The following is a 14,977-nucleotide window of genomic DNA, read 5'->3' on the forward strand; positions in this document are numbered from 1 at the left end:
AGATGTTTCCAATCCACCTTCATGCTAAGGATTGCTTTGGGTACACTGGGCATCTTATTTTCCTAAATCAGTTTTGGGATTTTTATGACCGCCTTTTCTTGTTTGGTAAAGATTGTCTTTGGGGTTTTGAGTTGAATTGCCTTGAATGTGATTATTTTGACTGTATTAATTCTGCCTGAGAAGACATGAAATATTCCCGCTTCTAAGATGTCCACCAATATGTTTCTTGACTGCACTACATTTTTCATTTCAGATGTTGTATGCCTCTCCTATTATATTGTTTCCCTTTTTTTTTTCTTATTGTGATTGGAATTGTTTTCCAGTTTCTTTGAGATTGAAATGGATAAAATTCTATGGTCAGAGGCTGGTGGAAATGCCCAGACTGTCTCATACTGTCCTTTCTGTCTTTCAGACTCCAAGTCTCTCTTTTTCTTGAGCATTCCCTCTCTGTCCAGGAGTCTGGCTCCAGTCTTGGATCTTTTGATCTCACTCAGACTTTTGGATCCTATCTCCAGAAGCTGGAAACCCAGCTGCCACCTTAGGTTATCCTGGAAGTGAGGCACTTGCTCTGTGGGCAGGGGCTTCGGACCCTGGTAAAAACTAGCTGCTGAGCTTCCCACCTGTGCTAAAAGAAAGCTTCTCAGGAGCCAGCACAAAAACATGGGCCCAGTCTGTCTCATCTGCCTTCCAACTGCTTAGTCCTTGTTGGGCTGGAATGGATGAAGGGATTGAAGCAAGGCCTAAGAAGCATGGTACATCTGTTTAGGTTTCCCACCCTCCATCCTCTGGGAGGCCCACATCCTCCAGGTGTTGACACCATCTCTGCCCTAAATGAAAGCCCCAAGACTCTCTCCCACTACTCTCCCAGTCCCCATAGCAAGGTGTTCCTTCACAGGGACAGCAATGAGTCCTTTAGGCAATGCTGCAGCATGCCACGGCCCTTTTTATATGCAGGGGAAGGGAAGCCATAATCTGAGCTACTGGAGCTAACTGTATGTACACCTACAGGGAGGGGTCTTTGGAAAGGGTCAAGCTGCTGGAGTAACCTGAACTCCTCTGCAAGGAGGCAAAGGTTGGGCTGGCTGCCCAGGTGGATTTCCTCCACTGACATGTTTGCTGTGACTCACCTCCAGCACCTTGGCCAGGCCCATCCCACTGTGTCTGCCTCCACGGGGTCCATCGTCCATGGAGATGAGCTAAACCAGGACATGTGGCTTGAGATTTGGACGTGCATTGTGTTTTGCTGGGCTGCACACCTGTTGCCATCCTGGTGTGCAGCGCCTGGCCCCTAAACTAGGGGCTGAGATTACCAATAGGGATCAGGGGGCCCAAACTGGCAGAGCCCATAAGGCCTGGAGCCAGAGGGGCAGGGTTGTTGTGGCCACGCCCCTCGTGCATTTTTTGGGTGAATGCAGAGGGCCGGGCATTCCACAGGCCCTTTGACTGCCTCATGCTAATGGCCACTTCCTGATAGCCACGCAGCTGATGTCACAGAGACACGCGCATGCGCTCCAAGAAAACTCCGCCTTCCTGCTGAATTCCCAACTGCTTGGCTTCCCTGAGGCCTAGAAACATTGGTCCGGCTCTAAGCAGGCGGGTGTGGGTCTTCCTGTGGGATCTGCTTCTCAGCTGGCCTTGGTGAAAAGCGATCACAATGGCCAGACAAGGAGAATTGGAGGAGAGCCAGGTGAGTTTTCAATGGGGGCCTTCAGGATGGAGCCTCCTGTGGGCTGCTGGGGGCGGAGACCTCACTCACCTCCAGCACCTTGGCCTGGACAGTCTGTGGATTGATTATTAGTAGCAGCGATGAGTATAACATGCTGGGCAATTTGGAGTCTCTGCAGCACCCTAAGTCCTGGAGCTCTCCTGAAGGGGTAGTAGTGGGAGGGCAGACTGGAAACTGCTGTCAGACGTCGGGAAGCTGAGGGGTGTTACCGCCCAGGACCAGCACTCAAGGGAGCACGAAGGTGAGGAAGATACCCAGGTGCAGCTGGTGCAGAGGAGGCTGCCCAAGGCAGGACGCAGACCACCCAGACTGCGGTCAAAAATGGACAAGCTGCAAATCCTGCAGTTGGAGCTCAGCTTTGTGAATGCCCGAGCCAGCCGGGCCTGTGCAAGGCTGAAGAGGAAGGTGGAAATGAGGTGCAAATCACACTTGGATCGCAGAAGGGCCATCATCCAGCGCATCCCTGGCTTCTGGGCCAAAGTGGTATCCTTTGCTGTGTGCCGTCAAGCTGAGCTCCAACACATTGGATTGGCTTTAGAGAACCCTGAGGCGCTGGGTTGGGAAAAATGGGAGTAGGGGAAGTAGTGGCATTCACCCTGGGTCCCTAAGCTTAAGTCAGGTTCTGACAAAGTCTCCCTGAGAATTAAGAGCAGACACTTTGGATGGCAGGGGAGCCCAAACAGCAGGGCTTGAATATTGTTGGAGGCTGGGAGCCACAGCTGCAGCCCACCAGGAATGGAGAGAAGAGCACATTGACAGGGCACCTTGTCCAGTTCCATGCCCACTTCCAAGGTCACTCTAAACATGCAGTCTTGCCAACCTGTGACATTCAATGTGGTCAGGCTCCTATCCAAGGGTAGGCTGGAAAATTGCATCTTATCAGTTCACTGATGGTTTTCGCAGCCTGAAATGAGACGCAATCCCCCAGGCCCCCACCCCCATACAAACACACAGATATGGTGACACAGGACACACATACCCAAGTTCAGTAAGGCTATGAACACCTAGCGATGGACAGCATGCCCAAACATCAGTAATCTCTGTCCATCTCAAGGCAGCCAGGGTGATGTCAGTTACCCTGGGGACAGAGCAGATGGTGTCATCAGGTTCTTACATGCCAGGCAGGCCTGGAGACCTGGGCAGGGCAGAGGATGAGAGTGGATAAGCCAGGGTATCTTGCTGGCAGGGAAGGGCACAGTGCTGTGTTGTATAGGGATCCCCTGTCCCACACACCCCTTGCTTCCCTGGAGGGCCCCCTGTGCTATTGCCTGCTCCTTCCATGTCACCACATGTGTCCTTGACGCCTGGCAGATGATGTACCACCCCCAGGTTTCTGTCATCCTCAGTTGGGCAGATAAAGACCTGCTAAGCTATTTGAGGAATTTAGAGGTGAACTGGGGAGTGAGACTGGGGATAGGGTGTGGGGAGGCCCGAGAAGGAAAGCTGGGAGGGCAGCCCATGCGAGCTAGCTCACAGACTCGCTCTGCACAGCCACCCAACCACACCATCCCTTGTCTTTGCCTGAGGCCTGGCAGGTGGAGGAACTCAGGTATCCCAAGTCCCTCTACAGGATCAAGTTCTCCTTTCAAGAAAACCCCTACTTCCAGAATGAAGTGGTCATGAAGGAGTATCAGCTGAACATCACTGGTAAAGTAAACGACTCCCAGACACTGGGGTCTTTCATATCAGTGTGCTGGCTGGACAGAATCGGATATGTGCTGAACTGTTCCAACTCCTCCAGGGTATGAGGCATCCTGTTCCAGTGTGCTGCAGTGGCTGGTGGATGGGGAGGCACTGGTGCACAGCCCCTTGCAGGACTCCAGCAGGCTGACCTTCTTCAGCTGGTTGTCAGGGCACAAGTGTGCTGACTCTAACAGGATTGCTGAGGTGGGGATCCATAGGCCACAAAACCAGTGACCTGGTGAGTCCCTGTGCTGTGGGGAATAGGGTATGTTAGCCTGGAACAGACTTGTCTGTTTTCCCTTTGTAGGTCATCATCGAGGACCTGTGGGTCAATCCTCTGGACTACTACCAGGAGGAAGACAGCACCAGGGCAGAGGATGCTGGCCTGGCAAGGTGAGCCTCCTGGGTGAGTTTGAAATGCCCCATTCCTCTGCCACCTGAAGCAGCCCAGAAAACCTGAGGCTTCTGCTCTTCTAGGCACTAGGAGGAACAAAAACCAGAGGAGAGTGCACAGCAAGAGTGTATGTTGAACTGGGCAACCTCCTTAGGGTGAGGTGAAGAAGGTGAATGTCCTGGGACCTGGGAAAGAGGCTGAGCTTAAGGTTACTGAAGCCTCTAGGAATGCTCCTTCCTGGCCTTCTGCCCTTATCCATGCCCTGGTGTGGGTTCACTTGCCCAGATGCTGTCTTACACATGTGCATAAGCAGTTTCACATCTGTCCAACTTTCGTCTATGTAGTCCCCAGTCCTGTGCTTGCATTTTTCGGGACACCTTAAAAATCCCAACCAAGGTGTCCAGTGAACTTTTCAGTGTCAGGGAAAGTATACAGTGGCCTCAGGGTAGTGGGACTGTGGGAATCATGCCACATGCCCGGGTTGAGGAAGGTGAGGATGTCCATCCCTGGACAGGGATGGTGAACCCTCAGGAAGGTGAACCTAGTTGTGTGATAATGGACAGAGGTCCCCATCTTGTTCATGCATGCCCTGTGCACATCTGTAGGAGCCAAGTGCCTGCCTCTCTTTGTTCAAGCGTGTTTGCTTATGTGCATGCTCCTGTCCTTATTCCTGCAGGAACCTCGGCCTGCTACATGACCAGACCCAGTCTCCATGTTTGGGTACATGCCAGCAGGGCCCATGAAGCAAAGTACAGCAAAAGTTGACATGGTTCACCTGTACCTCCATGAAGCCTGAGCCCACTGGAAGAACCCGCCCTGGTGGACTACCGCCCTGGTCAAAAGTTGAAGCAAAGGGTTCTGTGTATTAGCATTGCCAATGAGGGCTAAAATAAAAGTGGGGCACTCTTGTGAATTGTTTTGTGCTTATGAGGGGTTGGGGCAGATATGGAGCCATCCCAGGGAGTTTATTTAGAATTTTTGAAACATTTTTTCAAACTAGGCCTTTGAAGTACTTTTTTTCACTGATGTTGCAATAAAGCAGTGAATCTAGTTTCTACCCGAACAGGTTTCCTTGCAGAATTCCAGCTGCATTCAGGACCTTTAGTTGGACAAGCCACCTGCATGTGAGACAGGATCCATGACAGTGACAGGCAAGCCCCATATAGGTGTCATTTATTCACTAGGTGGCTTAAGTCCTAGGTTTTCCATGTTCTGGTGACAGGTCATTTGCTTTGAACTTATTTCCAGATAGACAGTCCCCAGTCTTGGAAACCTGCCACTCTTTGGCATGTAGTGTCCATTATATTAAAACAACTTCTGATTTCACAAGTGTACAACTCCTCTTATGTAAATGTAGTCATGTCTTCTTTGGAACTCTTGCCACCAGGACACATAGGCCTCATACTAAGGCCTTCCTATAGTCTGTGTTCTTCTCTTGAAACACTAGAGTGGGAGAGTCCCGTGAGAGAGAGAAAAAATGTTAAGTGTTCACTTTTCCCTTACAAACCGAAGTGCTCCACCCTGCCCCCCTGCCACACTTTCTGCTACCCAAGCAGCATCTTCTGGAAACCCCTGCCACAAGGAGTGTGGTTAGCTTTGACTCCCCTGGGTTGGAGGTTGCCATGTACGACCCAAACATGCATTTCTATATTTCTGTCATTGTGTGTGATGCGTTTTTCTCTTAGGAGCTCCATTTGGAGTGACCCAAGCTCCTGTTATCCCTGAACTGCTGATACTGCTGACCATACATTAGTATCCATTCAAATGGGTACTGCATTCCTCCATGCCACAAAAGCTCTTTGTCTTTTGAACACGAGAAAATTTCCTCAGTGCCTGTCATTGAAATTCCATAGGTTTAGATGTTGCTGGGTGTTTTTTAGACTTGCCCTTGAGAAGCAATGACCAGGACACAAGGCAGAAAGCCAGTGAGAGTAGTTTCTGTATAGATTACCCAGCCATTTCAGAGATTAATTGTGTTTCCTCAAACCAGAGGGACTCGCACATAGGAGGATAGACATGCACATAGGCTGCATAGCTGTGCAGGACTGTAGCTCCCTTGTTTCAGTGATGCGGCTGCACACTGTTGTAGAGTCCGTCTGCAACAGGAAATCCCTGAATTATGGAGGGTCTATGCATGTTAAGTGCATATAGCTTAGGAAGGGATTCCCCAGAATGCAATGAAGGAAGTCAAGTTTGGGAATGGGTCTCCTTACATGTTATCATTGAAGGAAAGGAGAAGACTCTAATGAACGTCTTCCCATTCATTTTTTTTTTCATACCAACCAAATAGATATATTGAAACATTATTCCCATTTGACATAATTAAAAAGGTGTGAAATGTAATCTGTTCAAATTCAGATCACGATATTTCTCATTTTCCCCATCTGTCTTCTTTTCTTCTGGTTCCTTCCTCAATTGTTCTGCTATTTATGTTCACACACACACACACACACACACACACACACACACATACACAGAAACACACATACAAACACACAGAGAAACACAAACACACACTCACACACAGAGACATTTGTACATCTATAATAATATCTTTAGAATGGACACTATAGTGGGATTCACTGTGGCATATATTCATGTAGGTACTCAGGAAATTTGGGCCAGGTTCATTCACTCACTTTTCCTATGCTATCCCTCTTGGGTCTTCATTATTTTTTCCTGTGCTTTTTAATCCCTCCTCATTTTGGATCATCTTTCAGATATCAGGGGAAACACTAGAATTTAGGCCTCTGGGGACTGGCTGATTTCACTGAGCATGAGGTTCCCCAGTTCCATCACTTAATGAGCTGATGCCATAATTTCATTCTTCTTTACATCTGGGTAATATTCCTCTGTGTATATGTACCACATTTTCTTCATCCATACACCTGCTGAAGGGCACCTAGGGCCCTTCCATAGCTTGGTTATTGTCAAGGGTGCTACTAGAAACATTGAGCTGGCTGCCTCCCAGTGCTGACATTAGCAGAACTTTTGGATATGTGTACTGAGAAGGGAGATAGCTGGGTCATCTGGGGGTTTCATTTGTTCTTTATTAGGAATGCACGTAATTCTTCCTAGACTCATTTGCTTCTATTTGCAGTCTATCCCCAACCCCTATCCAATCCGTGAGTGTACTTTTCCCAAACCTCCTCGCCAAAATTTTTTTTTTCCATCTGTGTTTTGTGATAGTTGCCCTTTTGACTGATGTGAGATGAAGCCACAGGGTACTTTTGAATTTCACTTCCCAACTGGTTGAGATGTTGAACACTTTAAAAATACTTGTATTTTAAACATTTGTATTTGTTTTTGAGTATTGTCCCTCTGCCCTTTTATTTTTTAGGTTATCATAATATTTTCTTTGGTGGTGGCAATGAATTTTGGTATATTTTGAGTTGTCTTAAGTGAGAGGCAGATGACAAAGATTTTCTCTCATTATGGGGGCTCAGTCTTCATGATTGTGTTTCCCTTGATGTGAAACATCTTTGAAATTTGATGACAATGCATGTTGTGGTTGTTTATTTTGCTTCTTTGCAATTGAGGAGACTTGTTTACTGGTCAGTCTTTTGCTGTGCTGAAGTGTTAAAGTGTGGGCCTATATTTTCTTCCAGCAGATTTCAGGGTTTCTAGCCTAACTCCTAGGTCTCTGACCTTGTTAATATTTTGAGGTGGTATTTTTGGAGGGTGAGAGATCAGGCTTACATTTAATCCTAGTACATATGGATTTCCAGTATTCCCCTTTTTTGAAGAGCCTTTCTCCAGCCTATGTTTTGACAGTTTTGTCTACTTATCAGATAATCGTATCCTGTGTGTTTATCTTTGTGTCTTCTATTCTAGTCCCTTGGGCCCCATGTCTTTTATGGTGCCTGAAACCTGCTCTTTGATACTAGAGCTTTGTAGTAAAATGTAAGCATTGAGATGTTTCCAATCCACCTTCATGCTAAGGATTGCTTTGGGTACACTGGGCATCTTATTTTCCTAAATCAGTTTTGGGATTTTTATGACCGCCTTTTCTTGTTTGGTAAAGATTGTCTTTGGGGTTTTGAGTTGAATTGCCTTGAATGTGATTATTTTGACTGTATTAATTCTGCCTGAGAAGACATGAAATATTCCCGCTTCTAAGGTGTCCATCAATTTGTTTCTTGACTGCACCATATTTTTTAATTTTAGAAGTTGTACACCTCCTAGTTTAGATTGTTTTCATTTGAATTTTTTTTTAAATTCATAATTTATATTAAAATAATGGAATTTTATGGATTACTATAGAAAAGAGCCAAAGTGGCCCCAGCAAACTTTCAGCTGATTGGCTCCTCTGTGGCGATGCTCATTGGGTTGTTTCCCCGCCCTTTCAGACCACGGAGCTGCTCACTGGGGGAATCTTTTGGCTCTGCCCACATGATCCAGCCAATTGGCCTCAAGGGTGGTAAGAGTACTGGTTGAGGTGCTTCCTGGGAGAGCCTGGTGGTGGCAGTTGGTCTGTGAGGGAATTCCTGAAGAACATGTGTGGTGCATGCATTCTAAAAATAAAGTTTGTTCCTGCTTGATAAGTGGTTCATGAATTGTGCCCAGCCAGACTGTGGCATAATTTTATGGAGTTCTATCAGAGTCAGAGTCATGAAGTCTTATGACTGTGAAGATTCAACTCAAAATACATCATTGAAGAATCCTAAATTTAAAAATGCATTTTCAGAGACAATAATGGCCAATGGAAGTCTAAAATGAGTTAAATATACTCACATTTTCTAATTTAAGTATATTTCTTAGTATTTTTATATTTGAAAGTCATAGTATCTCTTAATTGATGCATATGTCTGTCCAATCTATCAATGCTGCATATGTAATTACTAAGGGAAATTTACAGACATCACTTATTTTTTTATACCTTATATTATTATGATTATTTATTGTTATTTTTAATGGAATTTTTAAATTTTATCTTTTCTGCATATTGTACCAACTGTCACTTTAGATATTTTTTGAGGAGCTAAGTTTGTAGTCTACAAGTGTTGAGAGCCACAGCCAAAGGGGCCCCAGCAAACTTCCAGCTGCCGGCTGATGATCCAGCTGCCAGCAAACTTCCAGTTGCCGGCTGATGATTGGCTCACAGTGGCCCCAGCAACATCTAGCTGATTGGCTCCTCTGCGGTGATGTTCATTGGGCTGTTTCCCTGCCCTTCAGACTGCCAGCTGATGATTGGCTCACAGCGGCCCCAGCAACATCTAGCTGATTGGCTCCTCCACGGAGCTGCTCATTGGGTGACTTCTTTGGCTCTGCCCACGCAACCCAGCCAATCGGCCTCAGGAGCAGGAGGATTGTGGGAGGTGGGGAGGCTGGTGTGGGAGAGAGAGGCTTGTGGAAGCCGGTGGTGGCAGTTGGGCTCTGAGGGTTTTTCCCTGGAGCTGTTTTGTTTGGCGTTTGTAGTTCTAAAAATAAAGTTAGTTTCTTTTTGACAAGTGGCTCCTGATTTGTGCCAAGCTAGACTTCGGCATTTGGTGGCTCGCACGGGGAGCAACTGAGGGTAAGTAAACTGCTCGCCCCTGAGGGCAGGGCGAGAGGATGGGTAGCCATTCTAAGTTTCCTCTTTTGTTTTGCTTCGTTTTTGTTTTAACTTGCCTGTTCCTGGAGATGAGTGAGAGGGAAGAAAAACCACTCACATCTGAGGAAAAACTATTTGCGTTTGAGGAACAGATAGGGAGAAAGGACGGATGCATATGTCAGGAGGATAGAAAGGCTGTTATAATGATTTTGTGTGGTTCCCTTTTTATTGGATTCTGTCTCGGTTTTGTTTGGCGTCATCTTGTTGGGTTGTATTATAGTAGAAATACGGGATCAGCAATTAGTAAAAAACAAACCGAAAGAGTGTTAAGTAAATTGTTAGAGGAAGGAAGCTTCCCAGTAAAATCAAGAGCAGTCAGGGCATACGTTGATGTAATACAAGAATATAGCCCATGGCTTTTTAAGGAGGAGTTGTTAGATATATCACAATGGAACTATCATGGGGAAGATTTAAAAAGAATAGAAAAGAACAACCCAGGGACTCTGCCAGTTGGCACATTGTCATTGTGGACGTTGGTATCTAGTTTGCTTAGTCCAAAGCCTTCAGTTCAGACAGAGGTAGAGGAAGAAGAAGACATATTGATTCAAGTAGAAGAGGAAGTCTCTCAAGTTAGTCAGAAAGAGGAAAAGATTCAAGTAAAAGAGAAGGTCTTTCGAGATAGTGAGACAGAGGAAGGAAGTTTAGAGCAGAAAAATCTATCAGGGGAAAAGTTAAAACAGGAGACTGCTAATAAGACCTTTTTATTAGAGAGCGTAAGTGTCCAACCAACAGCACCGCCTCTACAGGAGACTGCTACTAACAGCATTCTATCACCAGAGGGCGTAAGTGTTCAACCAACAGCGCCACCTCTACAGGAGACTGCTACTAACAGCACTCTATCACCAGAGGGCATAAGTGTCCAATCAACAGCACCACCTCCATATGCTAAGAGACTCCCAACCCCCGCAGTTGATAGTTGGGATCCTGAGACAGGATCTCAAGTATGCCCTGTATTTGAGGTAGGAGGGCAGCGAACTTACCAGGGTTTAAATTTCAAATCAGTGAAGGAGCTAAAAGAGGCTGTAACAACCTATGGTCCTCAAGCACCCTTCACTGTAAGCTTGGTCGAATCCATTACCAACTTAAGCATGACGCCAGCAGATTGGGCTAGTATGTGTAAAGCTGTGCTAAATGGAGGACAATACCTGTTATGGAAGGTTGCCAATGAGGAATTTTGCAAGGAGACGGCTAGTCGAAATGCAGCAGCTGGTTATCCTCAGAGAAATCTAGATATGTTGTTAGGAAAGGGACCTTATGAGGATCAGCAGCAACAAAATGCATATGATCCTGGTGTATATTTACAAATTGCTGTAGATGCAGTTAGGGCATGGAAGACTTTACAAGAACCTGGAGGTTTACAAGGTCAATTATCTAAGATAATACAAGGAGCTAATGAACCTTACGCTGAATTTGTAGATAGGCTTATTCAAACAGCTACCAGAGTTTTTGGGAATACAGAACAAGCAATGCCATTAATAAAACAACTGGCTTATGACCAAGCGAATCGTTGGTGTAGAGATATCATTAGACCATGGAAACAGGAAGATTTAAACACATATATTAAATTATGTGGAGACATTAATGAACAAGGGCAAATTGTGGCAGCTGCAGTAAAACAAGCTTTAGATGCCAGAGACATTAATGAACAAGGGCAAATTGTGGCAGCTGCAGTAAAACAGGCTTTAGATGCCAGAGACATTAATGAACAAGGGCAAATTGTGGCAGCTGCAGTAAAACAGGTTTTAGATGCCAGAGACATTAATGAACAAGGGCAAATTGTGGCAGCTGCAGTAAAACAGGCTTTAGATGCCAGGCCAAGAACATGCTACAATTGTCAACAAACAGGACATTTTAAAAGGAATTGCCCCATAGGAGGAGGGTTTAACAAAACTAGGTATCAAACAAGTAGAATACCGGGTATTTGCCCACGATGCCGTAGAGGGAGACATTGGGCTAATGAATGCCGTTCTCAAACCACCATAGAGGGTACTCCATTATATTGGGCTAATGAATGCCATCCTCAAACCACCATAGAGGGTACTCCATTATCAAAAAACGAACAAGGACAAGGTGTTTATCCACAATATCGTGGACAAAGGCATCGGGCTCCGTTGCCAAAAAATGGACAGGGGGCCCCAATGCTCCGGGGCCCCAAACCACAAATATAGGGAGCACTCGAGGAACCCAGCAACCCCAGCAACCCCGTCAGGGTAGTGCCCAGCACATCAGATCCCTCATCAGACAAACCAGAGGGAGCGCAGGGTTGGACATCTGCGCCTCCACCAAATCAGTACTAACTCCAGAGATGGGAGTTCAAATCATTCCCACAGGGGTAAAAGGACCTCTTCCCAAAGGAACAGTAGGCTTATTATTGGGACGCAGCTCTTCTACTCTAAAAGGACTTTTGATAAGTCCTGAGGTAATTGATTCCGATTATGAAGGTGAAATAAAAATTATAGCCAGTTCTCCAAAGGGTATATCAGTAATTTCACCAGGACATAGAATAGCACAGTTACTAATAATACCAAACCTACATGATAAATTTTCCAATCATGCTGTAGAAAGAGGTTCCAAGGGATTAGGCTCCACAGGTGTAGATTGGGCTATGCTTTCTTTAAATTTAGATTCTCGCCCCATGCTAAAACTAAATATTCAAGGACATGAATTTAATGGGCTACTGGATACAGGTGCAGACCTTAGCATCATCTCTCGTCAAGAATGGCCAAAACATTGGCCATTACAACAAGCCACTCAATCGCTTCGAGGCCTAGGAGTGGCGACTAATCCCGATAGAAGTGCAATGCTATTAGATTGGAAGGATCCTGAAGGATGTGAAGGAACTATACAGCCATATGTATTGGATCATCTTCCCGTAAATTTATGGGGACGAGATGTCTTAGATCAATTAGGTTTGACATTAACAAATAATATCAATCAAAATGCACCCAGTATTATGGCTAGACAAGGTTTTAGGAAAGGAAAAAGATTAGAAAGACAAGAACAATGTATAGCAGCACCAATACAAATAGATCAAGGAACAGACAGACATGGGTTGGATTTTCACAAAGGGCCACTGAGACAATAAAAATTACATGGAAATCAGAAAGACCAGTATGGGTTCCTCAGTGGCCCTTGACTAAAGAAAAGACACAAGTAGCCCATGATCTGGTCAAACAACAATTAGCGGAAGGACATATACAACCTTCTGTATCTCCCCATAATACTCCCATTTTTGTCATCAAAAAGAAATCTGGTAAATGGAGATTACTGCAAGATTTAAGAGCCATTAACAATGAAATGGTCATTATGGGACCTGCTCAATCGGGGATTCCTCAATTGTCTACTTTGCCAAAAACTTGGTATGTTTTAGTTATAGATATTAAAGATTGTTTTTTTTCAATTCCAATTCATCCTGAGGATAGTCCACGTTTTGCATTTACTATCCCTGCACTAAATCATGAAGGTCCTGATCAGAGATATGAATGGAAAGTACTCCCTCAAGGGATGGCTAACAGCCCAACTATGTGTCAAATTTATGTTAACAAAGTAATCCAGCCACTTAGAAATCAAAATCCTGAACTACAAATATTTCATTATATGGATGATGTATTATTAGCACACAAAGCTAAAAACACATTGCTAGAATGTTATGCCACACTTACAAACTTATTAAAAAATTATAATCTAGAGATATAATCAATAGATAAAGTACAATTAAATTTTCCAATTAATTATTTAGGAGTTCTATTATCCTCAACCATGGTCCGTCCACCAAAAATTCAAATACGAGTAGATCAACTCAAATCACTTAATGACTTTCAAAAGTTATTAGGAGACATAAATTGGATAAGGCCTTATCTAGGTATTCCAACAGGAGAATTGGGACCTTTATTTGATATCCTAAAAGGTCCATCAGATCCAAATTCACCCCGAATGTTAACGCCTGAAGCAAGAAAGGCATTAAAAATCATTGAAACATATATGGAAAATATGCATTTGGATAGAATTGATATAAGTTTGCCTTTATTATTTATTGTACTACCAACAAAAAATATTCCTACAGGAGTATTTTGGCAAGAAGGTCCATTATTATGGATACATTTATCTTATTCTCCTAACACTATTCTTACTAGATATCCTGAGGCTGTAGGACAATTAATACTCAAAGGAATAAAAACAGCAAAGGCAGTGTTTGGAATTTCTCCCCATAAAATTATTACTCCATATACTATGAATCAAATTGATGAATTAGCTAATGAGTTAAATACTTGGGCAATAATAATGTGTAAATCTAATGTTTCATTTGATAACCACTTACCATCTAATCCTTTATTGTCTTTTTGGTCATTGCATCCTGCAATTTTTCCAAAAATGACAAGAAAAACACCTATCATGAATGCTCCAAATATATTCACTGATGGGTCAAATAATGGTACAGCAGCAATAGTTACACCTGATCAAACTTTTACATTTTTAGTACCCAAACAATCAGCTCAAAAGGTAGAGCTTAATGCAGTATTACAAACTTTTGTGATGTTTAAAGATTCTGTATTTAATTTATTTTCTGATAGCCAGTATATAGTTAATGCTATAGTATCCCTTGAAGATGCTGGTAGAATTTCCCCTTCTTCTACTGTTTTCTCTTTGTTTTCCACTATACAAAGTTTAATCTGGGACAGAAAAGATCCATTCTTTATAGGACATATCAGGGCACATACAGGATTGCCTGGAGCCCTTAGTTTGGGCAATGATTTAGCAGATAAAACTACACGTGACATACATATTTTCTCTATACTAGAAGAAGCTATAAATTTTCATGAAAGATTCCATGTCAATGCTAATACTTTACAAAAGCGTTTTAAAATAACTAAGGAACAAGCTAGACAAATAATAAAACAATGTCAAAATTGTGTGACCTTTTTACCACAAGTTAATCTTGGAGTCAATCCTAGAGGATTGATGCCTAACCATATTTGGCAGATGGACGTCACACACTTGCCAGAATTTGGAAAATTAAAATATTTGCAGGTTACAGTTGATACTTCTTCTGGATTTTTGATGGGCTCCCTTCATGCCGGCGAAAAAACTAAAGATGTTATAGCTCATTGCTTACAAAATTTTGCCACTGTGGGCATTCCAAAACAGTTAAAAACAGATAATGCCCCTGGTTATACATCTACTTCTTTTAAACAATTTTGCTCATCATTTGGCATTACTCATATAACAGGAATCCCATACAATCCACAGGGACAAGGCATAGTTGAAAGAGCTCATCAAACTATTAAAATGTACTTATTAAAGCAAAAATACGGAATTGGGAAGGGGTATATATTCCCCAAAGATAAACTTAAAATAACCCTTTTTACTCTAAACTTTTTAAATTTGGATTCATCAGGACTTAGTGCTGCAGAAAGGCATATGTGTCCAAAAAATGTACATAAGCCCAAGGTACTTTGGAAAGATATTCTAACAGGTCAATGGAAAGGTCCTGACCCAGTAATTGTCTGGAATCGGGGGTCTGTTTTTGTGTTTCCACAGGGAGAACAGTAGCCGATTTGGATTCCAGAGAGATTAACTAAAG

The 14,977-nt window shown here is 43.8% G+C and overlaps 1 protein-coding gene across 2 annotated transcripts; it reads left to right on the top strand.

Moving 5' to 3' along the window:
• Positions 1-1,506: 1,506 nt before the first annotated feature.
• On the top strand, positions 1,507-4,966 carry LOC144371828 (testis-specific Y-encoded protein 1-like). Of its 2 annotated transcripts, none has more exons than XM_078035178.1 (7): positions 1,507-1,687; positions 1,943-2,209; positions 3,038-3,115; positions 3,253-3,373; positions 3,468-3,613; positions 3,717-3,802; positions 4,480-4,966. In XM_078035178.1, the coding sequence occupies exons 1-7, from the start codon at positions 1,655-1,657 to the stop codon at positions 4,544-4,546; spliced, it is 798 nt and encodes a 265-aa protein (XP_077891304.1). In that variant the 5' UTR covers positions 1,507-1,654; the 3' UTR covers positions 4,547-4,966. The 2 variants fall into 2 exon arrangements, with proteins under 2 accessions (XP_077891304.1, XP_077891305.1); XM_078035179.1 differs by having other exon boundaries at positions 1,508-1,687; positions 3,262-3,373.
• The last annotated feature ends 10,011 nt before the right edge of the window (positions 4,967-14,977 follow it).

This window comes from Ictidomys tridecemlineatus, chromosome Y, assembly GCF_052094955.1.
Source record: "Ictidomys tridecemlineatus isolate mIctTri1 chromosome Y, mIctTri1.hap1, whole genome shotgun sequence".
Classification (NCBI taxonomy): domain Eukaryota; kingdom Metazoa; phylum Chordata; class Mammalia; order Rodentia; family Sciuridae; genus Ictidomys; species Ictidomys tridecemlineatus.